General features: G+C 34.9%; 3 protein-coding genes across 5 annotated transcripts; all 3 read right to left on the reverse strand.

Moving 5' to 3' along the window:
• LOC18780102 (heterogeneous nuclear ribonucleoprotein 1) lies at positions 893–4,622 on the reverse strand. Of its 3 annotated transcripts, none has more exons than XM_020563102.1 (5): positions 4,334–4,622; positions 4,095–4,129; positions 3,581–3,808; positions 2,106–3,300; positions 893–1,484 (listed from the first exon to the last, which is right to left on the reverse strand). In XM_020563102.1, exons 3-5 carry the CDS (start codon positions 3,800–3,802, stop codon positions 1,471–1,473), a joined length of 1,431 nt encoding a protein of 476 aa, XP_020418691.1. In that variant the 5' UTR covers positions 3,803–3,808; positions 4,095–4,129; positions 4,334–4,622; the 3' UTR covers positions 893–1,470. The 3 variants fall into 3 exon arrangements, with proteins under 3 accessions (XP_020418691.1, XP_020418692.1, XP_007212015.1); XM_020563103.1 differs by having other exon boundaries at positions 4,095–4,182; XM_007211953.2 differs by having other exon boundaries at positions 4,095–4,217.
• Positions 11,584–13,579, reverse strand: LOC18778787 (probable inactive receptor kinase At5g53320). The gene is made up of 2 exons (XM_007214184.2): positions 12,484–13,579; positions 11,584–12,224 (listed from the first exon to the last, which is right to left on the reverse strand). Exons 1-2 carry the CDS (start codon positions 13,577–13,579, stop codon positions 11,584–11,586), a joined length of 1,737 nt encoding a protein of 578 aa, XP_007214246.2.
• LOC18780977 (probable serine/threonine-protein kinase WNK11) lies at positions 19,039–20,848 on the reverse strand. The gene is made up of 3 exons (XM_020563105.1): positions 20,555–20,848; positions 19,822–20,319; positions 19,039–19,706 (listed from the first exon to the last, which is right to left on the reverse strand). The coding sequence occupies exons 2-3, from the start codon at positions 20,317–20,319 to the stop codon at positions 19,314–19,316; spliced, it is 891 nt and encodes a 296-aa protein (XP_020418694.1). The 5' UTR covers positions 20,555–20,848; the 3' UTR covers positions 19,039–19,313.

The raw sequence follows: 26,276 nt of genomic DNA on the forward strand, positions 1-26,276 counted from the left end.
CATCTCAAGTTATGTATGCCTTTAAGGGATCCCTTTTTGTATTTTTGTATTTATTTTATATAACCGATATTGGAGAAAATTGAACTTAACACCTCGAATGTTGGGATAAATACTCTTAACCACATGAGTTACGAGCCCCTTGCTATCTTTAAGCGGCCTTGTTCCAGAGGTATGAACATAACCTCTCTATCATTCATTGTTTTGTATCGGCTCTGTCTGTGCATAGCAGTGCACCAGAGTCTTCCACATTACACGACACGTGGCGGTATACACACCTCACGATTGTTCTGCGGAGGTCAAGAGGCTTAGAACAGATGAGAAAAGAGGTTTGAGGGGTGCAATGGGATTGTCCACTTTATTGACATTTTCGGCTGTGAGCAGGACATCTTTTCTCTTGTTTTCCGATTGAAAAAAACAAAGGAATCCTATAAAGCAGAAGAAAAAGGTGACTGAGTGTTGGGACAAATTAGCTCTCCTTAATAGGATCTCAATCATTGATTCATTGAGACTCTACAGTTTAGCTTGAATTTAGGCCACCAGGCCGTGTCTCAATGCCACATGCAAATTTTAAGTTATTTACATTTTCCACAGCATTGAACCCAAAAGAGAAAACTAAACAGCAGTGAGAAGAAAGAAGGGGAATGATAAATTAACCTACCCAAGAACCCCAGTAAAATCCTCATCCCTGACACATTGACACACTTCAAAAAATACCCTATCATTTACAAACCCGCATGTAATCATTATACTTAACATCTTAAATGTGTTTTTGTGATGCTAACGGAGGAAGAGAGAGAAAATTCTTAATGCACCCCTTAGCGGTTGAGCTAATTGGAAAAAATAAATAAATAAAATTATAAATATAAATATAAAAAAAAAAAAATCACAAACAGGAGTAATATCTGACGCTTCACACAACTTCACTTAAAAACAATGAATCAAAATGTTCAGTAACTTATTTGACGGGGATCCCAGTTGGGCATCCCTCTATTGTTTCACACTAGTAAATCAGAAACCTTACATAAAATCTGAGAGAAAAGCAAATCCCAGAAGAAACATAAGAACCAGCAACTTTGCCAGGCTTACAGAAATGAAATGAAAAAAAAAAAAATCAATGTTCTATCTCTTTCAACAGACTAATGCTGGCTGGTCTCGCTGGAGATGCAAGGTACATTAATTGAAACCGTCTTCCTGAGTATATATCCGCAATCTGATTTTACACCTCAATCAAACTTTGAGAAAGGAACCTAAGCTTTCAAGGAAAAAAGCAAATCCCAAACCTGACACAAAATTCCATGAAATTGCTCTCTGATATGTATACTTCAAATCAAGGAACCCCGTTAGAACTATATGATCAGTTTCCTTATAAGCTGAAAATCTTACTAAGAGAGACGTATACTATTCACAATCCTTCAGTGTTTGACTGGTTTCACTTCACCTACCATCACCTCTTGATACCCAACAAATCACCTAAGCAGCAATTCCTGAAGTACATATTTATCAAATTTAAAAAAAAATACTAGAAAAAACTGAATTCCATGAGTCAACATTTAACTATCAGCATATAATTAATTTCACAAGTAAACATAAATGTTCAAACTTGTTTATATGTGTAAACAAAACAATTTTAGCCAACTTCAATGTGCATGATTACAAGTTACTGGGAGGGTGCTGGAAGGGTTAGACATCATCCAAATCGACTTTTAAAATTGTGCGTTTGGGTGCTGGAAGTGTTAGACATCTACCAGCACCTCATATGCAAAATTATACGAGTGACTCAAAATAAGCTTCAGAGTTCTTTTCGAACCATAACTAAGAACAGTTATCTCTTGTAGACATAAATATGCACATAATGTATACCATGTACTCCATATCATTGGTATGATTGTAGCAAAGGGGGTGGTACAATTATTCCATGTTGGGTTTAAACATTCATAAAGTTCAAATATGAATCATTCTCAATGTATAAAGATATATCTTCAAATCAATAATAGAAGTAACTGTGCAAACAGTAAGCAATCAAATCTTTCATATTCCAGAAAAAATAGTTGTTCATTTGGAATTAACCAGTTCTCTACAAAATTCAGTTGTAAGGTGATAGTTACCTCTATTTGGTTGTCTACTGGTAACATTGTAACTTCCAATATAGCCCCCAGAACTTTTGGCGCTGATGTCTGCAGGTAAATCACCCAGGCCGTAACCAAATGTGCTAGAACCATCTAGCTCAGGACTGGTAGAGCGCCAAGTTGAGTCACCATAAACTGAATCACTATGGTACAAGTCCCCATAAGACCCCTCATAACCAACGGTTGATGTGGGAAATGATGATGTTGGGGCAACCCCAGTACCACTGTTTCTTCCGTATCCTCCTCCTCCCAACCCAAAGCTGCTTTCTCCACTACCATAACCACCGGCACTAGTATATCCAGAAGCACTGCCTCTACTTTGAGTTGAAAAAGAATTAGGGCCCCAATTTGAATCATTATTTCCTATAGCAACTCCAAAGCCCCCATTTTCAGAACTCAAGTAACCCCCAGTACTGGCAGGGTTTATGTTATTGTTGATGCCACTGTTTGCCCAGACATTCCGATTAGTTGAGCTTACTACAGAACCGCTCCTTCCATTACCTGCATTATATCCAATAGGGGTAGCATACCTGTTTGAATTGGCATTATAATAGGGGCTCAACATCCGTGCATATCCTAGACTATTGCCAATGTTGGAATTCCCGCCATAGGTTGGGCTCAATCCTGGCTCTAAATTCATACCCAGTCCATATCCAGTAGTGCCAAATGGAGACAACCCGCTACGACCACTAGAAAGTGGATTGAACCTTGTATCCATACTGATGCCGAAACCTCCAATTGGGCTCATATTATAACCCTGAGCATAACCGTTAAGCAAACCACTGGTCCTACCTGGACTATAGTTGTATCCTATCAGAGGGCTCCGGGTGGGCCCTGGAGATAGCTCCTTAGGGACTGCCCTCTTGACCTCAACCATCTTACCATTGAGTTCATGAAATGTTTTATGCAGAACTCTGTCAACTGCCTCCTCCGAGTCATAAGTGATGAATCCGAAGCCTCTTGGCCTTTGGGTGTTGTGATCATACATTACTACAACATCAGTGACTGTACCAAATTGATCAAAGTACTTCTTAAAGTCACTCTCAGTGACTGTGGAGGCTAAACCTCCAACAAAAATCTTTCTCGTGCGTCCAGGACCAGGGGAACCATGAGCAACCCCAGTTCTGTTTAAAATGTTCTGATCCTCCTTAGGAACAGCCTTCTTTGCTTCCACCTAAGATTGAAAACAGAAAACTGAGCAAAACTATTGGTGCCATCTTGAATTCGTGTAGCCGTAAGTGTCAACTTTCCTTCAATGCAGATTCCAAATAACTAAATTGCATTTTGAATTGATTGATTCAAATCTAGAGAGAGATATAGTCATGTTTGAAATACGATCCTTTTTAAAAATGGAAGGTTATACGACATATTTCAGTATTGCAACTAAGATCCTATAACGAAATGGAAAAATACCAACTAAGTCCGTGATGCAAAAAGATAGTTGTGATACTCACTGTGCGGCAATCGATCATGTGCTTATCCATAATGACTCTTTCTGCAACTGCAGGATCCGCAAAGACAACGAAACCAAAGCCACGAGCACGACCGGTTGCACGATCCCTCATGATCACAGCCTCCACCACCTCTCCATATTTCCTGAAATATTCTTTGAGCCGTTCCTCATCTGTGTCCCAGGAAATCCCGCCAATGAAGAGCTTGCCAAGATCTGGTTCCATCCTTTTCTGTAACAAACAATGATAAATTCAATAACCCAATTCAATTCAACTGAAAACAACACTTGCAAAGATATACAATTCAATATCAGTTGAAAATCCAGCAAAGAAATTTCATAATTCAATTGGAAAGCCTAAAGCTTTATCATTGGAGCCAATCCTGTATTGTCAAATTACATGGATGGTCCACAATCATATACTTTGACAAACTTCAAACGACTCGATATTGAATAGAAAATGCGAAACAAAGAGATCCAAATGTGGATAAAAGCAAGCAAAAACGAAAAGCCATTACCTTGTCTAAAATTCAGACAGAACCCAGATAGTGCTCTGATTGAAACAACAATTAGGAAACGTCAAATTCAATCTTGGAACATCAGATCCTTCATGAACCAATCAGAACAACAAAACGAATTTCCTAACAACCCCAACAAATGAAAATTGAGCAGAGTTCTCGTGGATCAGAGACCCATGGAAGAATAATTCAAAAGAAGATCAACAAAAAAAAAAAAATCAAAAGGATGAAAAGTTTACCATTCGAGGAGGACCCAGATGAGAAAATGATAGAAACTAAGATCTAACCAGTGGAATATATGTAATGAAAACAGAGGATGTGGTGGTCATCCTCTCTATACACAGGCTTTATTTCTCCCTTTTCTATTCTATCTTTCGTGGCTATTCCACTTCCTCCCTTATATATTTAAATATAAAAAAAGAAATAGAATTTGAAGCTCAGATAGATAGGTAAGGGACAATTTTTATAAATAGACTGACAATCCACTGGTCTAAGAATATTTGGAGGAGCCAAGGAGAGATGACAGCGGATGTTTCTTTTGCTAGAAGAAATAAAAAAGGGTTTTCATTTTTGTTCTTTTAATATTTGGACAATTTTTACCACACCTTTAATACAAAGCAATTCAAATACCGTTATCAAGTAGCTCTTAATTTAGTGGTATTTTTCTTTTTAATATTAACGTACGTCCCGATTACAAATCTCTAAATCTCCATTCATCCTAATTTCGAATCCCTAAATCTCCATTCATGAAAAAGAAAAAAAGCAGTTCAAATGCAGCTGCTTAACTAGTTGAATTTGGATTGCAAGTTAGCACAAACACTAACATTAGACCTTTGCACCTTTTAGTCTTTGAAACATGCTGTTCGTTTTTTAGCATAAAATGTCTACAATAGTTGTTTGACAAAATTGCCCATGTGAAAGGTTTTCAACGGATCTTTAATGACCAAATTAAGTAAATTATGCATATACCTTTTATGATTCAATAATATTGGATCCAAATTGGATATTACAGTCCCGATCTCTTGGACCACAGGAGTTCAAAAGATTGTGGTCACCCACCGTTGGATATTAATCCAATAGTTCAAAAAAGTTTCTTAAAAGGAGTGCAAGAGTGAGTGAACCGTTGAATTTACATCCAACGGTGAGTGACCACAAATCTCTTGGACCCCTGTAGTCCAAGAGATCATGACTGATGGACATTAACTTATCACAATTTCTTATTTATTATGAATAAATAAGATCTCTATGGTTTCCAGACATGAACAAATAAAACATCATCACATTGGTTGGAATATGAAAAATACGTGCTTCAAGTGTTTTTTAAAATTTAACGAGTTTTCAGAATAAATTCACATTTCCAAAAATTACGGTGTGATCGTAAGTCAAATGTTGACAATAACCAAAAAAAATATTAGAATTGCCAACGTGTGTATGAACCTTACTTGTCAAAGCGCCAACGCTACCATGATAACAAAATAATGGAAAATATGCTTGTACATTTTCAATTTTGTAAAGCAAAATTGTTCCTTTCGCATTGTAGCTTGCAGACTTGAAGTGAAAACGAAAAATCAGTAGGTATTTTTTACTTCAAGTTGAAGCCAATTTGTTTTTACCATTATGAACCCAACAAAATATAGAGGTTGCAATTTGCCTATGCACTTGAGAGTTGAAAACTGTAAATGCTGAATAGTAGCTTCCCTTCAGGAGCTGCTCTTGTAAGACTTGCAAGCATGAATGTTGAGGTTGAAATTTGTTCCTTTTTTCATCATTTATCTTACTCCCATCATTTCTCCCAAACTGGGCAAACTGTGTAGTAGCTAGAGCCCTGGATTTTTTAACATTCTGGGTCTCAAATTCTGTTCCAAACAGTTGCATGGAAAAGCAAAATTAGAGCAAAGATTCTTCATAAATTGTCATTTTCAAGTTGCAGATTAACTGAAGTATGGAAATGTCACCCCTTGTGGCCCATTTTGTTCTTGTGTGAGTTAATTGTGGAGCATTAGGACCACATGCAATTACATTGTTGTGCTTTGTGATTCTCATAGAAGAAAAATCTATAGGTGGGGAGAGTGAGAGAGAGAGAGAGAGAGAGAGAGAGAGAGAGAGAGAGAGAGAGAAAACAAAGCATATCCTAATTTATGCATGGATGATGGACTGGAAGAAAGGATAAGAGTCGGCGTGACCACACAGAAGATCAGCCTCACGATCAAAAACAGAAAATCCATTTGCTATTGAAAAGTTGAAAACCCATAAAATTAGATACAAACAGAAAGGTGGCATTTGCATATAGAGACGGGACAGCAGGTTGACCATCTGTTCAACCAGATTGAGTTAAATAGAGACCACAAAAGAAAATAAAGTTAAATGTAACAAAATTTGTTTATGTGTAACATGTAACAAAATTAAATCTCAGCTAACTTCAAAGGATTAAAAGCAATTACTCTTGCAGTTGGAGTCCTGCACTCGAATTCCCCCTTTCTCAATATCGCTTGTATCGGTAAAACATTGACCAACTTCATCAATATATATCAACTTCAAAAGTTGTACGTTTGGAACACTAAAAGGAATTTTGAGGCTCCCTACCATTTTCACAAAGCAAATATATAGAGAAATGTAATTGTCAATGATATGTAAAAAATAAAAGGAGCTGTTATTGGTACAAAAAAAAAAAAAAGAAGTCATTTTGAGCTATTTATTTATTTATTTTTGTAAAAACAACTAAAATACTATTGGACTTACCCAAATAATTAATAAATTTCAATTTTGAAGTGAAATAAAGAATTCAATTTCGACTTTTCCAACATAGTGCAAGTAGAAAGCAATCTGTTTTGGAAATTTCCCTATGTTTGTTTCTTTCACAAAAGATATTCTCCAAACATTGTTCACCAAATTATATATAATTTAACTATAAGGAAAAAAAAAACAAAAAAATATTTTATTTGAACAACTCTGTTGGAATGGTTAGACTGATAGTATACGCATAAGATTAAATATTAACAGATATGTTTCACCTAATTTGGTTTGGGAAAAGAATTAGTTTGGGGAAATAAATATACCTATAAAATAAAAACCAGTGGTTTCGTAGAAAATAAATAAATAATTGATGTCTCATATAGATTTGCATCTACCTCAGTCCATTGGATTCAAATTGAAATTATAACAAGTGCCGAAAGCTTTTGATTCACCATTTTAGGATTGAAAGTTAGATATTAATTTTTATGATGTATTATAAAATAGATACCTTTACGTTAAATCATCGGTATATCAAACGTACACAATAATTTTTCATCCTCGTAGAAGCTGCTTTCGAGTAGTTGCATAATGGCAAAGAACATTATTGCATGTGTACTTAAAGAGGAAGAGCAGGTAATTAAATACAATTTAGAAGTTAACATAATACAATTTAGGGTATCAATTCAGGAACATGATCATTGTGGAGTGTTGTTTTTTAAGGGAGGAATAGTGAAGGATAAGGCAGAAGTGGGAAGATGATTTCACATGAAAGGTTGGATGTAGGACCCACTGGTATTTGGCTAGTGGGCCAATAAATTAACTGATGATGAGTTGCCTAAATGCCTGCCTGATCCAAGCTGGAGGCGTCAAATCATGTTATTAATAAAATGTGTTTTTAAAGAAAAAGAAAATCTAATAATGACATATGATATTGAAGGCAAATATAGCTGTACACTCAGAATAATGAGAAACAAGAGCCTTCAATTTTGAGTTACTCGCGTTATAAACTAAAACCTTCAAAAGATAATTCTATCAGCACTCCCAAATTTTAATAAAATCTTTTATTGTAACTGTTCTTTCTTTTACGAGTATTTTTATTTAATTATAAAAGGACGGAGGATTTGAATTTGAATATCTTTCAAGATGGAAAAGAGAAATATGTCTAAACTAGGAGGTGGAAGATTAAAATTAAAATTACTATTAAATGGACTGACCTTTAATACTAAAAACATTTGTAATTTAAAAAAACAAAATTTAAAAATAGAAAATAAAATTATAGTAAATTTATCTTTTTCCTTGAAACTCATTTGTTCTTACCTACAATCCATCACGTTATTTTTCTATAAATAAAACTTTGAATTTTATAACCCGATGACTGGGATCCACCTAAGTCAATTACCTAATTAAGCTACAAATTTAATTTATTATATTTTTTAGATTCTAAAAATACACCTCATTACAGTTTACTTTTCCTCAATTAATTGTGTTGATTTATTATTATACTATTGACTTTATTTTTCAATTAATTTGGTGTAATTTAATGTTTAATTTTTTTCAAATTTGTGACATTTAATGTTCTTATTTGTTTTTTTTTTTTTTTTACAACCAATTTAGTTTCTTTGTGTTCTTTTGGAGTGAGATTTTTTTTTTTTTTTTGCAATATATATATATATATTTGGTAAATACAATATTTTCAAATTTTTTTGGTAAATACAATACATTCATTTTTTTTTGGTAAATACAATATATTCAATTTTATTTTTCTTTTGGAGTGTCATTTAATGTTCTTATTTGTTTCTTTGACAACCAATTTAGTTTCTCTGTGTTCTTTTGGCATAGATTTTTTATTATTTACAATATATTCAATTTTCATTCCATCACTTGTTACCAATTCTCTTTAATTAAAATTTCGTTTATGGATTAATGCACACTTTCTTTAGATTCAAAATTATTATGTACTTATTTTAAATTGTATTTTTAAATAAAATTAAATCATTATACTTAAAAATTTAGGTAAATTAATATGCATAGTCTTAGCGAAGAACATAAAAGAATTATAAGTAAATAATTTACTTATATAATCTAGGTAAATTAGGACCTGAAATATATAGGTGCATATAGGTAAATAGTTTACCTATATATTTTTACCTATCTAATATAGGGTAAATGTACCTATCTTTTTTTTTTTAAGTTTAAGAAATATGTACCTATTTTTTCTACATAAATATGTCCTTATCAAATTACCTATCATGTATTAGACATGCTGGTTTTTTTTTTTTGGGCATGTATCACCATAAGTTTCCAACAAACAAGTACCTGATCAATACTTTTTTGGGAATAAAAATAATTTATATTAGGTAGATTTTACCATTGTTTGTTTCGCTATAATATTTTTATATGTATTAGGTTATTTATGTATATTGGTATGTGTCCATTAATTTATTTTTGATTAAAACGTTTTTTATGCTCAAATCTTGGAGAACTGCCATTAAGTATTTAAACCCAGAAAGAACAGGTTCAAAAAAGGGAGACTTTGGAAAAGCCCAAAGGAGAGAGAAAATTTTTAAAAGAAGTAAAAATGGACAAAATTGCCCTTATTTATTTTTTGATTTCATAAGAAATCCATTACATTTGCATGTCTTTGGTTTGAAAGTTGAGAGGTTATTCCGTCTTTTTTGAAAAAGCTTTGGCTTTTTCCAAAAGTGAAAGTTTTTTTATGGGTAAAACCTAAATTTACTTTCAAAAAATAAGTGCCCAAGAATAGGTTCCAAAATTCAAAGAAATTAAATATAAATGCTAAAAATAAGGGATTTGACAAATAAGGTAGATGGCATGGTCTGTAATTATTTTATAATGCTAGGATAATTATGAACCTATATTCAAATTTTGGTTTTTCATAGAAGTTGAAAAATAGGCAAGTTTATGTCTAGAATATAAGAATTACAAGGGCCTATTTTGGGCTGTCCCGAAGATAATTTCTGGATGCTGATATGTTGACAATGTTAAGTGACCAAATACAACCCAGAAAGCAAAGAAATGTCCCAAGCATCATAATATGGCTTGTTAGTCAAGATCATAGATGAGGAAGCCTCACGCCAATGACTTGGGCTGCCTTTATATATGATATATGATATATGATATATGATATATCAATTGTAATTGGGACTTTTCTTCAGGCTTCTTCTACCATGTCCCTTTCAGTACATGTCATAAATCTTGGAAGAGAGTAGGTTTTCAATCTTAACAGTTTTTATCAAGTACATTGTCTTCAATAAAAAAGAAGTAACAATTAAAAAGTTATATAATAAAAAAGGGTTTTTTCATGATTCGATATAAAAAATTAACTGGTAACAAAATGAGATGTAAGATTTACATTTATATTGAATTACCTATATTTCAATTGTAAATTATCGTTGTATTCTTCGATATAAAACTCGCATATTATGACTTATAAGTATTGTATCGAGCCACATACACCAATAGCTTTTGCTTCGAAAACTACTTAATCAAATCTTGCTCCAAGTTGAAGTTTCTCATGGCATATGCTGTTTTCAGTATTTAGGATGGACTCCCAGTACAATATGCGAGGGGTGAAATTTGATTGCTGAGCCACTTGAGTTCCATGTTTCCGTCTTCTTGTTGATGCACATATTTAACCAGCTTTTGAATGACTGCTATTTATTGGTTGGTCTGATCTTAAATGGATGGTGACTCTCCAACTTCAGAAAATATTATCCTAAATAAATACATTGATTGATGGTGGGCCAAAATAAGCCTTATGAAAAAGCTATTTTACTTATGCAACCTTGGCCACATGTAGCATGGCCCAAAAACCACCATTTACAAAAGTGGCATTCCCTAGTCCCGTGTAAGCTCAAAGCTATGAGTAGACAAGCTTAATGCAGCAACTTAGGTGGTTGTTAGCAACTAATCACTTTGCACTTTAGATTCTTCATTTTGCAGAATTGGTATCTAACAATGATGTTAAACCTCCTCGATTGAATTTTATTTTATTTATTTTCAAAAGGAGGTCCAAATTTGAAACATTTTCTAATATTGAGAAGAGAAGTACCACTAAACTAATAGGTAGTCGGTGTATTTAACTGAAAATTTGGAAGCTTTACTCTCTTATTAATAATTGTGTGTGGATTTCCAAACTTTTGGTCCAAGCCCACAAGTGGAAGGGCCCATTTATTTTTCCTTAAAAGGGGTTGTCCGTCTCTCTTCATTCACTCTCATTTTTTGTCTCATTTTATGTAAATTGTGACTCTCTTAATTCATATAGTGGAAACACAAAAGCTATCGACCGCGGATGTAATCACATTATGTCGTGCTTGTGTGATTTGAGGGTTTCACCCTCCTTGATCAAGTTTTAGCATTAACAATTAACCTTTTTTTTTTTTTTCTTTTTCTTTGTAGCTATATACACATAATATAATTACGTAGTAAGCACTTCTGAATATGAATATGGATCAACTATGGTCTGCTTGTATTATACACAGGTAGTCTTCGATTTGCGATATATATGCAAAGATGCATGACCGTGAAATGCAGCTTGACATGCTCATAAGTTTGTAGTGTACCTAATAAATACATTGGCTGCTGCATTTTTTTTTATCTAGCAGTAGGAAATACACAGATCATTTATACTCAACGGGCTACTTCTTTATGCAGAATGTAGAGAAAAGGCTTGTGTGATCATCTACAATCCGATATCGACGTAAGCGAAAATATGCATACAAAGTAAAACCTTCAACTAGTAATTTGATCCAGGACTGTCCCAGGTCTCAGGTATGATGGAGTGAAGCATGCAGCAGTTGTCTTGATAGGTGCCGCACTCGGTTGTGCAATCCGATGAATTCGAATTGTCATGCATAACCTCTTCAATCCTCTCATAAACTTCTGCCACAGTTGGCCTGTTTGTGGGGGAAGCTGATACACATTTTAGGGCAATGTTGAGCAGAGGAAAGGCCCATTCTTTTGCAGCTTTAGCAACCTCCTTGTCAAAAACCTCTCCTGTCCATTCTTCCTTAACCATGGCAGTGACCCACTTAGGAAGATCTATACCAGTTCCTTCCACTGTTTTGCCTGTTAACAACTCCAGAAGGATCACTCCAAAGCTATAAACATCACCCTTTTCTGATAACATTTTCTCAGGGGCTGTGTAACCATTGGAGGAAATGACACATCCTTTCTTGGGGTCGAAGAATCTTGAAAACCCGTATTCGCTAATTAGGGGTTCCCCGTTGTCATCCAAGAGGATATTTGAGAGCTTGAGATTCCCATGAGGGATGCACTCATCAGATCTCTGATATATGAAGGCTAGGCCCCTTGCAATGCCGCGCGCTATGGATAGCCGAACCCTCCATGGAAAATCCCTCGTACCCTCTATGTAGCCTGCAGATAATCAAAGGCATGCATAATCAAAATGTAGGAAGTAAATAAGGGCCTTGTAAATTCTAAGTGATTCAAAATTTATGAGAAATATATGTATTTGCCCTCACTTAAATTCAAAGTTTCCTTTTATTTTGCATAAATCTATAGGTTGTTTTGGGTTGTGAATAAAAGCCAAAAGAATGAATGTTCTGTTTGTGTATGTGTATATATTGATTAGTTGATGCATTGCAATGTATAGAAATATTTGATCTCAACTTACTCTCAAGCAGGTTTAGCAGACTTCCATTGGTTTGAAACTTGTAGATCAGAAGTTTTTCTTCATTGCTAGAATTGTAACCAATAAGAGGTAGAATGTTTGGATGCTTTAGGTTCCCTATCTGTCTCATTGTTTGGCCAAACTCCTCAAAGGGTACCTGCAATTTCTTCAACCTTTTGACTGCGTATAGAGCATTGTTCTTGAGTATTACCTTGTAAAGGCTGCTGCGAAAGGTCTGGTTTCTCAAGTCAGCTGTGGCTTCAAGGAGGTCCTCCAATTTAAAGCTCTCGTGTTCTTCAACAAAGAACACAAGCTCTGAGCAATTTTCTAATGGCTTCTCTTCCTCTTGAATCTTAGGAAGAGGCATTTTGTGTGGTGAGTCTCGAAGCGACTTCATAATCTCCCTATCTGCAGCTAACTTCGCCGCCTTCCTCCCTGCAAAGTATGTGAACAAGAGAAAGAAGCCAATCCCAACAACTAATGGTATCATGAACTTGTATCTCTTGTACCACGATTTACCGGGAGGTTTAGGATTCCCAATAGTTGGGCTATCTGAGGCTGCCATTATGGTCACCGACTCCATAGCCTTTTCCTGGTTTTTCAAGGCATCATTTCTCTGCAATCTCCTTGATTTCTTCACATATGTATAATGCTGAAATTCCTCTTTCAAAAGTGGGCTGGTGGTAGTAAAATGATTGTCAGAAATGTCCAATCTCCTTAGATCTTTCATTTTACTCAGAGCCTTTTTAGGTATCCTCCCACTCAAAAAATTGCTCCTTAGATTCAAATAGGTTAGCCTTGTGCAGTGCACTATTGAGTTAGAAATAGTTCCCCGGATTTGGTTTCTTGCTAAGCTAACATATTGAAGATTTGGGAGCTTACATAGTGAATCTACATCAAGTATGCCCCTAAGATTCAGATTTTCAAGCCTGATTTCCGTTACTGAGGTACCCTGTGAGTTGCATTTCACACCCTTCAACTTATGCATGCAGGGATTTCCCCGCATAGGCACATTGTAGCCAATGCTGAGTACATGTTGAGGATCAACAGCTCTAATGAATTGCCGCAAAGCTTCAAATTCTGATGACTCATCGCCCATACATACTGCGATCGAGAAGGAAAAAACCCCGATGCATATCAGCCCCTTCAAAAGCAGATTGAAACATCTCCTGCCCAGCATTTTTGTTGGCTCTACTTCTTTGTTGGACTCATCAGAAACTGATGAACCGAGATAAACTACGGTTTCTTTTTTCTTTTTCACTTTTTTCCCAAAAGTCTTGAAGGCATCTCAAAGCAAGTATATAGGCTTGCAAATTACTATGTCAGATGAGGACATGTTTTGTATACTACAAAGTTTCATAAGTATTTTCTTCAATGTGTGAGATAACCAATGTTTAGAAGTGTTTGTTAATTCGTTATGTTCAATGCGATATCAAAACCATTACAAAATAAAACAAATTTGACTAATTCGTGAGCCACAAAATTACATGAACCGGTTGGTTTGCTGCTTATTGTTGTGGTACAGTCATTTCAGTTGGAGGACTAGAAGTTCAGGGCACTAAGTATGTTGGATGATACATTTTGACGGGTATGTCTATAATCTATCTTTGTAGAAATGATTAATTTATGGTAATGACTGTTATTTATTTTTGGTTTTTGGCTTTAGGGAAGTCAAGTGGTTACATAGTTTATACGACCTCATAATTAATTAGGGGCCAACATAGATAGGGTGTGGGTAAAAATCAATGTTCCGGAGCTACCAAGATTAGGTGGATGGTCCAAAACATAGGAACCAAAAAGTTTTGTATAAGTACATAAAAACAACCTATAAGTTGGATATCTCAATGAAGAAAAACAAGAGACAAGACAGTCAACAATGAGGTGGGGCTGGGCACTGATGAGTAGATTTTATATTATATATTGAACCATATTCTTAGTATGTTTTGATTAATATTTGAGAAGAATTTTGATACTTTGAATTATATTTTCACTATAGGACTTTCGATTTTCTCTGGAGCAAAATATAATCAAATGGACGAATTTTGGAGTAATTCTAGTTGGAGGGCGTTCGCGAGTCACTTAGCTTGATCGTATTGAAATTTCAGATTTTTCTATTAAGCGGTTATTTTCTGACAATAAAATAAAAGAGCAGTGTGCGGTGCTGGAATAGTGATGTTTTGGGATTTTATTGCACTTTGAAGCCAAAAATGACCTCGGATTGGTTTGTGGCCTTCTGGAGAAGCGTTCAGAATGTTTTTATTTTTAAAACAAGCTATCTTGGGCCTGATTTGGAGGAGATTTGAGACCAAAACGTGGCTGGGCAGTTTAAATGCAGATTCTCCTAGTCCAATTTGGACTTTATGTCCTAGTATTATTTTATTTTAATTAGTTTTCTCGTGGGGATAGAAAAGCTGGAGAGGGTAGCTTGTTTGTAGGGTGTATTTAAGTTGGTTTTCACCTCAATATTGGTGACTTCTTTTTGGCTTTTGAATGTGACATTGTGGAGAGCAATTGTTAGGGTTTTGAAGTTTTTGCGACTTTAAAGTGTTTTCATTCTTTTCCTTCTTAATAATATTTTCCATGATTTCAGTTATGAATATGCGTAACTAATTTTCTTTTGCCAGGGTGAAGCCTTGAACCTTAGCATGAATGTGTAATTTTTATTTAATTGCTTATGATTGATTGCATGCATACTTTGAATTGTTAATCAATGTTTTAAACTATCTAATTGTCTTAATGCCTGATCACCATTAGGATTTATAGAAAAGTATTTGGATGCACTTTTGGTCGGAAGGTTCCCTGAAATTGATGCTGGCTTCTTGTGATTAATAATTGTTGTAGGGGTCTTTTTTGTTCCGGCAGCTACTGATGGGCCTGGGCTACTGTAAATAGCTAAATGTATGAAACTTCCCCTTGAGTTTGAGTTTAAGGATCAGACCCCAAGACTGTTTCGAAAGGACAGCTGAGTCTTAGGAAACACTATGATCTGCTTCACCAACGAAACCAACAGTCGTTTACAGATAAATTCTTGGCTTGGCATGAGAAGCTTGTGGCATGGGAGCTGAGCATTCATGAGTTTAGCATGAGAGAGAGAGAGAGAGAGAGAGAGAGAGAGAGAGAGAGAGAGAGAGAGAGAGAGAGTTGCGATTTCCAGAAGAGAAGATGAGAGGAGATGGAGGAATATGGCTCAAAATTGCAGGGGTTTCAGGGATGAGAGATGATGATTGCTCTATGAATGTGTGTTTATGGAAAGAGAGGAAGAAGATGAAAGCATGGGTGGCTTTAGCATATTTCCAGCAGCTTGACGAAAGCTTCGTCAGGCTCCCAGGTGATTTGATAGAAGAGATAATGGGAAGCAATGGAAGAATAAGGCTTGAAATCGAAGAGTTCGAGAGATGAGAGATGATGCTTGCTCTCTCTAGATGTGGGTTTTGAGAGAGAGAAAGGAGGAAGATGGAAGAACAAGGTATGAAATTGAAGGAAAAACAAAGCATGAAATTGAAGGGTTTAAGAGGGGATGCTTGCCTTGGATGAATTATCATGGTTGCTGAGAGGCTTGCAGCAACCAAGGTGAGTTGCTTTGCTAGATAGGAAGTGGCTCCTTTTATAGGCGCTGGAAATCTTAATTTTGTCATGCCTCCCTCCTCATTTTCTTCACTTTCTTCCATTTAATCTTGTTTGGTGAAATTTCCCTAGAATGAACCCATAGGCACGCAACTTTTTGGGGTTCCAAGGTCCTCAAGTAGCTGGACTCCTCCATGTGGGTGAGGCGCTACCCACTTTTGTTTCTTGTTTTCTCACCAAAGCTTGAAGAGGAAAAAATGGGTAAGGGTGCTAGTAAAAAAAAGTGATCAGCACATGGGTTTGCTTGGTTTTGATGGTTTGTCTTCGATCTGGTTTTAACAGAGATGCTAGATATTTTCCACGATGCTGGGCTGGGCTATTGGTATTTTGTTTTCAGCGGCCTGTGAGTTTGCTCAAGCTGCTGAAAACAACCTATTTGATCAAGGTGCTGGATATTTTGGCTGCTGTGGGATTTCTCTAAGTGTTTGCAAGCCATTGGATATTTTCCTAAGCTATTGGGTTACTCCTTCTCTCTCAGACTTACCCATATGTTTGGTCTCAAGAAATGGGCTCGAGTTTTGGTGTTCCCAAGAAGCCCAAAACTTCCACTTCTTGGCCCATTAATAGGCCTTGTGAATGCTCCTAACCATCCATACCACAACCCGCTCAGCAAGCCCTAGACATTCGCGTGTCTTGGGCCCACTTAAACTTGTAGCGTGGCATGTTGCTTAAATAAGAATTTTCCGCTTGGTGTTGTACTGGGCCGAAAATATATTTGGGCCCAACCTTGGAATTTTTGGGCCTCAATAATTGTAATTTCACTTAAGATGAACACCACGTCTTAAGGGTTGCATGGTTTTTCAAAGGGTTTTCACAAAACTTAATGAGTATTTTCATGTTCAGATTTGATCCGAACGTCCAGACAGGTTGCATGTTGGATATACGTTCTAAGTAGAATTCAAATTAGGAAAACCTAACCTTCAAAGTGGCATGTGCGAATCATATGTAATTGGTAAAAATTCATAGGATTGCTAGGTGATGGTGAAACCCTAGTGCTTTTATAAATTGTTATTTAAAACTCTTTCCTTCAATCGTAATTGTTTTTGTTTAAAATTTATTTTTAGTATAAAACAATTTCATAATCATCTTTCTCAATTTTTAATTTTAGGTAGTTAATTGGAAATTATTTTTACATAAATTGCTAAATAGTCCTCGAGGACAACTACCTTGCATGAGCATCTATACCACAATAGCCTTATATTCTCGCAAGTATTTTATGTGATTTTAACCTTATTTGCGTGGATGGTAAAAATCGTATCAGGCACAGTTCAATCCCGCAGGTTATTTGGCTACGCCAGCGATGACCATGAGTGTCGAGAATTCATCCCTTCTTCTTCAAGGGCCATATACGTCTGTCAGTTACGTCCTGTAGGTTTTTTAATCTATTTAAATATGTTTTTTTAAAATCGAATTAAAAAATATATAATGGCTAAATTGATGATGTGCTTATGTCATATTAGCAAGTTAAAGATTTTATTGATGGAATTAATAGAATGGGGCAAAGTGAGACCTTGAATAAAAATACATGGTGTAAAGGTGCAAAATAAGACGGTCTAAAATACATGGAGTAAACTGAGATTTTAGCAACAACACTGGGGGCAAAAGGTTAGAATTATGCCTAAAATAAAGCATATGAAGTTCAAACAGACCAAGGAGGACAGCTAAAGATTACAGCGATGAGAGGGCTTAATAACCAGAAAAAACGGCCGAGCTGACCAAACCGAAGAGTGGCTGCACCTGTAGTGTTCTTTTTGGTCGTTTGGGTGTACATTGGCTCCAACGTACCCGTGCCAACCCTAGACAAATCTAATGAAAGAACAAGGAATTCTTATGTGTTACGATCACATTGTCACATTGTGGTATCAATCCACTTATGTTATAACACATATATAATTCCATGATATATTAATATTATTTACCGATATTATAATAGTTAAATTAGTAACACTATGTCACGGTATGAATGTCACACCTTTTTCAAAAGAATGTACAATATAAACTTGTCAAACTTGAGCCTTTAAAAATTAAGACTTTTATGTGGATAAACAACTCCAAGGGGATACATAAACATCATAAATAAATAAAAATATGATATGTCTCCAAGAATAGCCAGGACAACAACACGGATTTGCCGCATCAAACAAAGCATATTTGGTTAAACCAAAGACTGTAACAATAAAAACATAAATCTAGAACTCTAAATGAAGAGGATGATGATGACATTTTTACATTATTCAGCACGTCTCCTCATGTAGGACAACCATATAGTTGGCCACAAATACAATCAATTTCAATTCGTTTGATTTTATTAATTTTTAAGGGTTGCACAATGGGGTTATTGATATTTTAATTCTTTTTTCAGGGGTTATTGATCTTTAATTCTTCTTTCAGAAATCGGATAAGATTAATGAATTATATTTTGATGCAAAGACCGACCCTTTTGCTTTTGCTTGGAAAGAAATAGAAGCAACTCACTGCCATGTCTTTCCTAACAAGACAAAGTGTGTGTGTGACAGCAAAGGCCACAAGGGGAAAAAGGGCAATTGGCCACCCCTACCCACTAACCTTGTTCATCATTGTGTTTTGCTTCACGCCAAGGGACCCTTTTTCAAATTTTAAAATCCCTTTTGCTTGTGGTTATTGCTTAATCAAACATTTGACTTCACTAATTTTTTTCATTAATTACTCTTCAATTTTAATTTATTTTCTTTGACTTTGCTTGAATAATCTAACTTAAGATTTAATCCATGCTTGTTTTAATTTGATTCAACACTACAAGCAAACGTTTCAAAAGCAGGAGGCGCTTTACATAAGAGTCGACTTCTGTGAAGAGTTGGAAAAAGAAAATATAGATAAACAATTGGTACCTCCATCCACTAACCTATTTTGATTGCACAAAAATATATGACAGAAATCGGCATAGGTTGGAAACAATTCAAGCAAAACCACAAAAAGAAACCCAATCTTCATCTAACAACAACAATTAATTTGTAATGTGAAAATCCTATGTACAAAATCAACACCATGATCCCAAAATTCTATCTTTATATAATTTTCCCTTCTAAAAAAGAGGAACCAATTCAAAAGTTAAAAACCAACCCCGATTCGTACATGGAGTCAAAACAAAAAAAAAACTATAATTAGCACTAACGGATATTTAACTAGTCAATTAAACACACCTAACAACATAATTACTTAGCCATGATTGATCAAGAGTAAACATTTTCTTCATTATCATCCTCTTCGACTTCATCAAAAAATGGATCGTTGAGAAGTTCAGTGGCAGAAGGCCTAGCCCTAGGTTGGGCGAGGCACTTCTCAACAAATGCCTTCACCTCTGGGTCCTCGACCTTGTTCAAGGATTGGGGTCTTACCCCAGAGGTTACCTTTTTGTATATTTTGACAACATTGTCACATTCACTGTAGGGAATTTCCAAGGTCACCATCTCTAGCACACACATCCCAAATGAGTATATGTCCACCATTTCAGTGTAGTCCTCTTCATATAGCTCTGGTGCCATAAATTCTGGAGTCCCTAACACTGAATGCGCTGAATGGTTCTTCCCCACAATTGCAGCCAATCCCAAATCACCAATCTTCACCTATTGAACCATAAATTTAAAAAATATATTAACAAAACTGAATATTTAAAAAAAAAAAAAAAAACCCCAAAAAAGGTAAAAATGAAATAAAATTGAAGAAGTCAATTATCAGTACCTGGCCAATATTCCCGTTGATAAAGACATTGCTGCAATTGAGATCTCTGTGGATAACACAAGGCTCATGAGTATGCAAATACTCAAGCCCTTTCAAGATCTGCTTTGACCACTTCTTCAAGGCTATCAATGAAACATGCTTATGCTTCTTCCTATAGTCCCTCAGATTCCCATTTGTACAAACTTCTGTCATGAAATTGAGGGTGTTATTCTCTGCGTCCCGCCACACATTATACAAGGTGATGATGTTCTTGTCTGCCAGGGATCTCAGCAACCCAACCTCGGCGTAGAGCCGTTCGATCATGGCAGGGTCATTGGTGAAGTTACGTAGCTTGACTTGGTTCCATGCCACCTCTATGCCATCTTCTTGATCAAACGCCCGGTACACCTTCTTCACTGCACCGCACCCTAGGAGCTCGTTGTACCGCCCGTATCGCCCCGAGGGGTCGATTTCGACGAACGGTTCTTTGTCAGATTGCTCTTGGTTTTCACTCGGCATCTGCAAGAAATAAATATTAGTCCCAGAAGAAGAAGATGAAAATATAAAAAAGTTTGGAAAGGCCTCAAAAACCAATGAAAATACTTATTTTGGAAACTCAATTATAAATACAAATTAACAAAGAAAATATATACAATCTCGGATCACCCCAGAAAATAAAAGTCAAAGATTAGAGCTTCAAGCATATATTTCAGCACATAAGAAATAGTTGAGAGGAAAGAGAAAGATGGTTTACCTTGTAGGCTATCAGAAGCAAATATTTTTCTGCAGAAAAAGAAAACGTGAGGGAACAAAAAAACAAGTAAGCACAAAACAACGAAAGCAAAGTGATGAAAAGAAATAGGGTTGAAGAGAGGTGTGTGTATATATAGGAGGTGAGCCGCGGTTAAAAGTGAATGAAGGAGTAGGTAGGTATGTATAGGGGGGTTAATCCTGATTAATTGAGATAATAAACAAGATTGAGCCGTTTAAGGATAAGTAGGTAATTGTTGATCAGATTGGATTTGGAAAGATAAGCCACCTCCACATAGATATAGATCGAAGTGAAGTGATAGTAAATTTCTAAAATGAAAGTTACTCCAATTGGTTATGGAATATAGATCTTATCATTATTAACTCAGAATTGGTTTCCATTTTGTTTTTGTATTTTGTATTCAATCCGAAGTCAAATTTGATACATCAGGGTTGAGGATCTGATAATCTTCCACATAAGTCGACATTGACGGTCTGGATGTTTCTAGCAGTAAATCAAATCACATGTCCTTAATTTAATTGTCACGCTCACGAGGTGGAAATTAAAGACCAAAATGAAAAAGAAAAAGATGATAGAAAGTTAAGAAAATAACCCACAATAGCTTTGTTAATAATATTAAAAATTCCGTTGAAATTCTTCATTTTATTAATAAAGTTTTCCTTATACCGTCGAGATTCTCTCAAAATAACTCACAATAGCTTTTATACCGTCGAGATTCTCTCAAAATAACTCACAATAGCTTTTACGAACAATTTAGACTTAGAAAGAATGGCGTATCACCCTCAGGGACAGACCTGCAGTGTGTACAAACTGGGCTATAGCCCAGTCAAGTGTTTTTCTTTTGTTATTGTTAGTATAAAACACATATACTAAATAAGTTGCAATATGAGTCGTGAGTTGTCAATTAATGTTAATTTTAAACATATATAATCAATTGTTGATGACATTGTTGGTGTAAAATTGGACTCTTTAAATAAATAAAATAAAAATGATGTGTCTTTAAATTAAAATTTTATAATATTATGATTAATTCCATAAGTCTCCTTATAAAGTTTAGCCGTACTTAAAATCTAGCCCACCCCATTTTGAAATCCTTAGTCTATCTCTAATCACCTTCACCATGGTTTTTTACCCAAAAAAAAAAAATTATAATTACCCTCACCATGTTTTTCTGTGTGAGTGACTGATGCTTTTTGCTGGTACATAGAATAATTTTGCAAAGATTGCATTGAGTTTTATATAGTACTATAGCATGCTTGTGTATTTGGAATCGAAGTGACAATGAAATAAATCTAATTCACATAACATTGTGGACGTTGATTTATAGGTGCTAGAAGATCATTCTTTGTTGAAGAATTCTATTGACATCCCGTTAAATACGCCCTACCATCCATCCAACCTATATTATCAAACAACAAAAAAGCATTTAGGGATGTAGAGAAAATCTGCGAGGGGTCAATAGAAATCCCCTTCCTTTGTGAATGGTTCAAAATCTTCATGTTGTTGACAGTATTCTGATATAATTTTGTGGCTGAATAAAGTGTTCTGCTGATCAAACTTGTTCAATAATGAACAAGTCCGACCAATTTTCTCCTAGTATTATAAAAGCAAATTTTTACGGGAAATCTTAATTAAAATTTTATTTATCTTTCTGTAGTGCAGAGTCACGTTTAAATCATATGCGTCGTTAACTCTTTCAAACAAATTAGTACAACGATCATTTGTAACGAGAAATTGACAAAATTGCACATGATTTCATAGTCTAAAAATTGACGGAATCATAGATTTTGACCCAATTGAAATTATGTGGGACTTAGATTCAAACAACTGAATTAAAATTAAGGTAAAACTACCGGATCAAATTAAAGTTTCATTTCCCTATTATGAGGTTATTCGTGGAGATACATCTTGTGTGCTTGATGTTGTCAGTGTGTTTTTATGTATCTGGATTAACATTACTATGCTTCTATCTTTGTATTAACCTTTTGTGGGTATTTGTATTGGCCCTTTTTTCTTATGATTTTTGTGTCTAATTTATGAATACAATAATTTCTTTTCTTTTTAAAACAAAAAACAAAAAGAATATTAGAAAAACAGAACAGAAGAAATTCATGCAGAGATGTGAGATGGGTAGTTTCCGACGAATTTTCAAAGGTGTTGACTGCATTCTAACAACTAAGCTCTAGGAATCGATTTTCTTTACTTCCACTTCAAGTCGAAACAAAACCTTCTCACTGAGCTAAAACTGATTGAGGTCACGTGGAGCAATATTAGGAAGATTAATCATAAATCTTGGAAACATATATAAACTTTAATTAGTAGCCCTTGTAGGTTTGTGTTTTCTTGTGATATAAATCTTTTGCATATACAGAATTATGAAACACATGAAGAAACATGTGATTGATCCTGCAACTTGACGGCATCCACTCACTCTACTGCTATGCATGTGAAATCACAACTGGTTCCTTCAATTTTCATTATGTTCAAGCTTGTTTAAGAAATATATAGAAGCTACTCATTTTTTTCTAGCAAATAATGCAGCCCCTGAGAGCTCCACGAGATTGGTAGATTCACAAGGATATGTAGTAGGCAAGGAAAATAATACAAGAAGTTTTTAAGTTTTTAAGTTTTCATTTTTATTTTTCTTTATCAAAGTAAATTTCATTAAATAAGCCGCAACAAGAAATCTAAAGTACCAGTCCCAAGAGGACAACAAACTAACATGTGAAAGACAAAACTAGAGCAGACAAAAGCCACACTAAAATTACTAGCCCACATCACTACAATTAACCATAAAGCCAAACAAAGTCCACAAACCCAAAATGACCGAAACCATAAAGCAACCTATGAGCCTAAATAAATTCTACCACCATCACCTGAAGAAGCGTTGGCCCTCACGGCCACATCCACCACCGCATCCGTAACATATATGGGGAAAAGATGGTTTCCAATGATCTATCTATGCATAATAGCGAACAAATGAACAAAAACAATAACCTTGCCAAAGAAGAATTGAATGATTTACATCAACCTCCGTCAAAGAAGACATAAAACCAAAAGAGAACATGAACAGTCTTAGAAAATGGATTTTGGGAGAAGGATTTGATTGAGAACATAGTCTAAAATGGGTGATGGAGAACTTCAATCTGAGGATGGCTCAGAAGAAATTACCACAAAGGACTTCTTATTCAAAATGCCCTAGTGGACTTATTCACTAACCTAAAAGGAAAAGATGAGAAGAGAAGAAGGGGAGGAGAGATAGTGATTTTTCTTCCTCCTCCCCCCTCCATGGAGTTTTTCCTAGTGGCTAAGGTTTTTTTCTCTCTCAACTTTTGGCCCTAAGTGCAAAGATAGTTGTTCTAATAATGCAACAAGTTAAATAGGCTAAATTATATTTTTGGTCACTATAATTTTTAATTTTTTTAATGAAAGAGCAACTTTATTAAATCATTTTCAATAATAAAACTAAGACATAAACAAAACATCCAAAATTTGAACCCCACCTGAACAATAAAACTAACATGGTAAAAAGACAAAAGCCGCACTACATAGCACACATCACTATGATTGAGCATGATATCAAGTAGAGTCCACAAACCAAAACAACCAAAACAACCAAAACCCTATAAAACTACCCATAAGCCTAAATGAATACTACAACCACCACTTGAAGAAGCGCCGCTGTTAAACCCACTGCATCTAGCTTTCAAGCAATTGTAGAACATGTGATGGATCTAAGGAAAACAAGTTTTCCAGCAATGCCAATAACATCAAACAAATATGCTAATCGAACAAACATGACAAAAAAAAGAAAAGAGGGTAGATTGCAACAAATTCTTTCAAATGCGAGGTAGAACTAGAAAAATTAGAAGTTTTAGAGATAGAATTTTTGGGAGAAGGATTTGATTGAGGTAAAAAAGGTGATGGGGAACTTCAATATGAGTATGATTCAAAAGAAATATGAGGTAACATGAATTTTGACAACCAATCACAAGGTGACATGTGGATATGAGAATATTCTTTAGGTCAAACAATTGTGCTAATTAAATCTGATCTAATTAGTCAATTATCCTTGATTTATAATAGGAATATCTCCCTAAACCCTAGCGAAGAATGAGACTCTATATAAAGATGGCATCTTGTTAACTCGCAATTGTACAGGCTAGAAGTTCGAGTGTTGTATCCAAAAAGAGCGGTGTAAAGAAAATAACATAGCTGAAAAAGAACAATTGAGATAGAAAAGTAGATTTAAACAAGATTTGATTTAAAGAAAATTCAATTGATTAAAACACTAAGGCATTGGGGTTCCACTTTTAACAAAAGCATGCAACTCTTAATAATTTGATCTAAAAAATATTTTCCATTGTAGTTGTTCAAAATAATTAAAGCTCTTTTTAATTTCCTTTAGAATTATTCTAAGCATAACTTGTACCATTGGCAACAAACTATCAAAAAATAATATTCGTCAAAATTCTATTAATCTTAGTAATTTTCTCCTATTTTAAAAGCATGAAAGTTTTTACTACACATGGGAAAAACCTGATTGAACCCATGAAATAGATTATCAAACATACATCAATTAATTAAAAAGAAAACTACAAATTCCATTTGAACAAAAACTACAAATTCACAGATCAAACTAATAAAATTACGCACTCATATTAAAAGCTTTCTCCCTAGCCTTAGCTAGGGAGTTAGTTCCCCATAAAATAAAACTAAAACATAAATTTAGAGAGGAGGAATAAGAGAGCTCAGGATTCTCTCGATTCTAAACCAAACTGAAACCATAGCCGAACCGATTCAAGCCTGTTTGGTCTGACTCATATAAAAATAGAGACAAAACTAAAAAATAACCAAGCTGAACCCAAGTAGATAAATACTTCTCATGATGCTTCCTATTTTGCATCCATAATTGATATGTGTTCGTCTGCAAAACCAAACCTAATAGATTGTGAGCTGACTTGTAATAGACAAAAAGGTCATTTGAATTATCTGATGTGACAAAATATTGCTATATGCAAATTGAATGTGACACATGCACGGTCCGAGCCTTGTCTAGGTAGGGCTGAAGCCCGACCTAACCCATCACTTCTGAAGAAAAAAAGTTCCTCAACCAATTATTTCTTACTTAGTCCAGTTTTATTACTCAAGACAAAAGATAAAAACAAAAAAAAGAAGATTCTCTCCTCCTCCCTCTTTGCACATCTGTGACTCTTTAACCCAACTCTCTTCTTTTCTCTTTTTTCGTTTTCTTTATCTTCTCTCTTCTTATTGTACTCTTATTTTTCTTGTGATTACGTTTTTGCTTGTAAAAAAATAAAAAATTATTAGAGGTTTTTTAAAACTGATATGTAAGGCTTTCTCCAACCCATTGGAGGCTAAACCCAAATTTTCCCCTCCAAAAAGTAACTATTTGGGTTTTGCCCAGACTCAAATTTCAAATCCGCAACTTTATTAAATTGTTTAAGAATGGTTTAAGTTTAATTTTTCTTATGGATAACTTTTCTTCATTTTATCTTTTTAAATAACTTCATAATTTATTTATTTTTTGAACAATCTGACCTAAAAAAAAAATTGAAATTCCACTAATATAATGTTTTTGGTATATTCTTTTATAAATGAGTGGGTATTTATAGAGTTTGGGGTGAGTTTTGGGGTTAGATTTGATTTAGATTAATTTAAAATATTATTTTGATCACTGGAT

Source organism: Prunus persica, chromosome G4, assembly GCF_000346465.2.
Source record: "Prunus persica cultivar Lovell chromosome G4, Prunus_persica_NCBIv2, whole genome shotgun sequence".
Taxonomy (NCBI): domain Eukaryota; kingdom Viridiplantae; phylum Streptophyta; class Magnoliopsida; order Rosales; family Rosaceae; genus Prunus; species Prunus persica.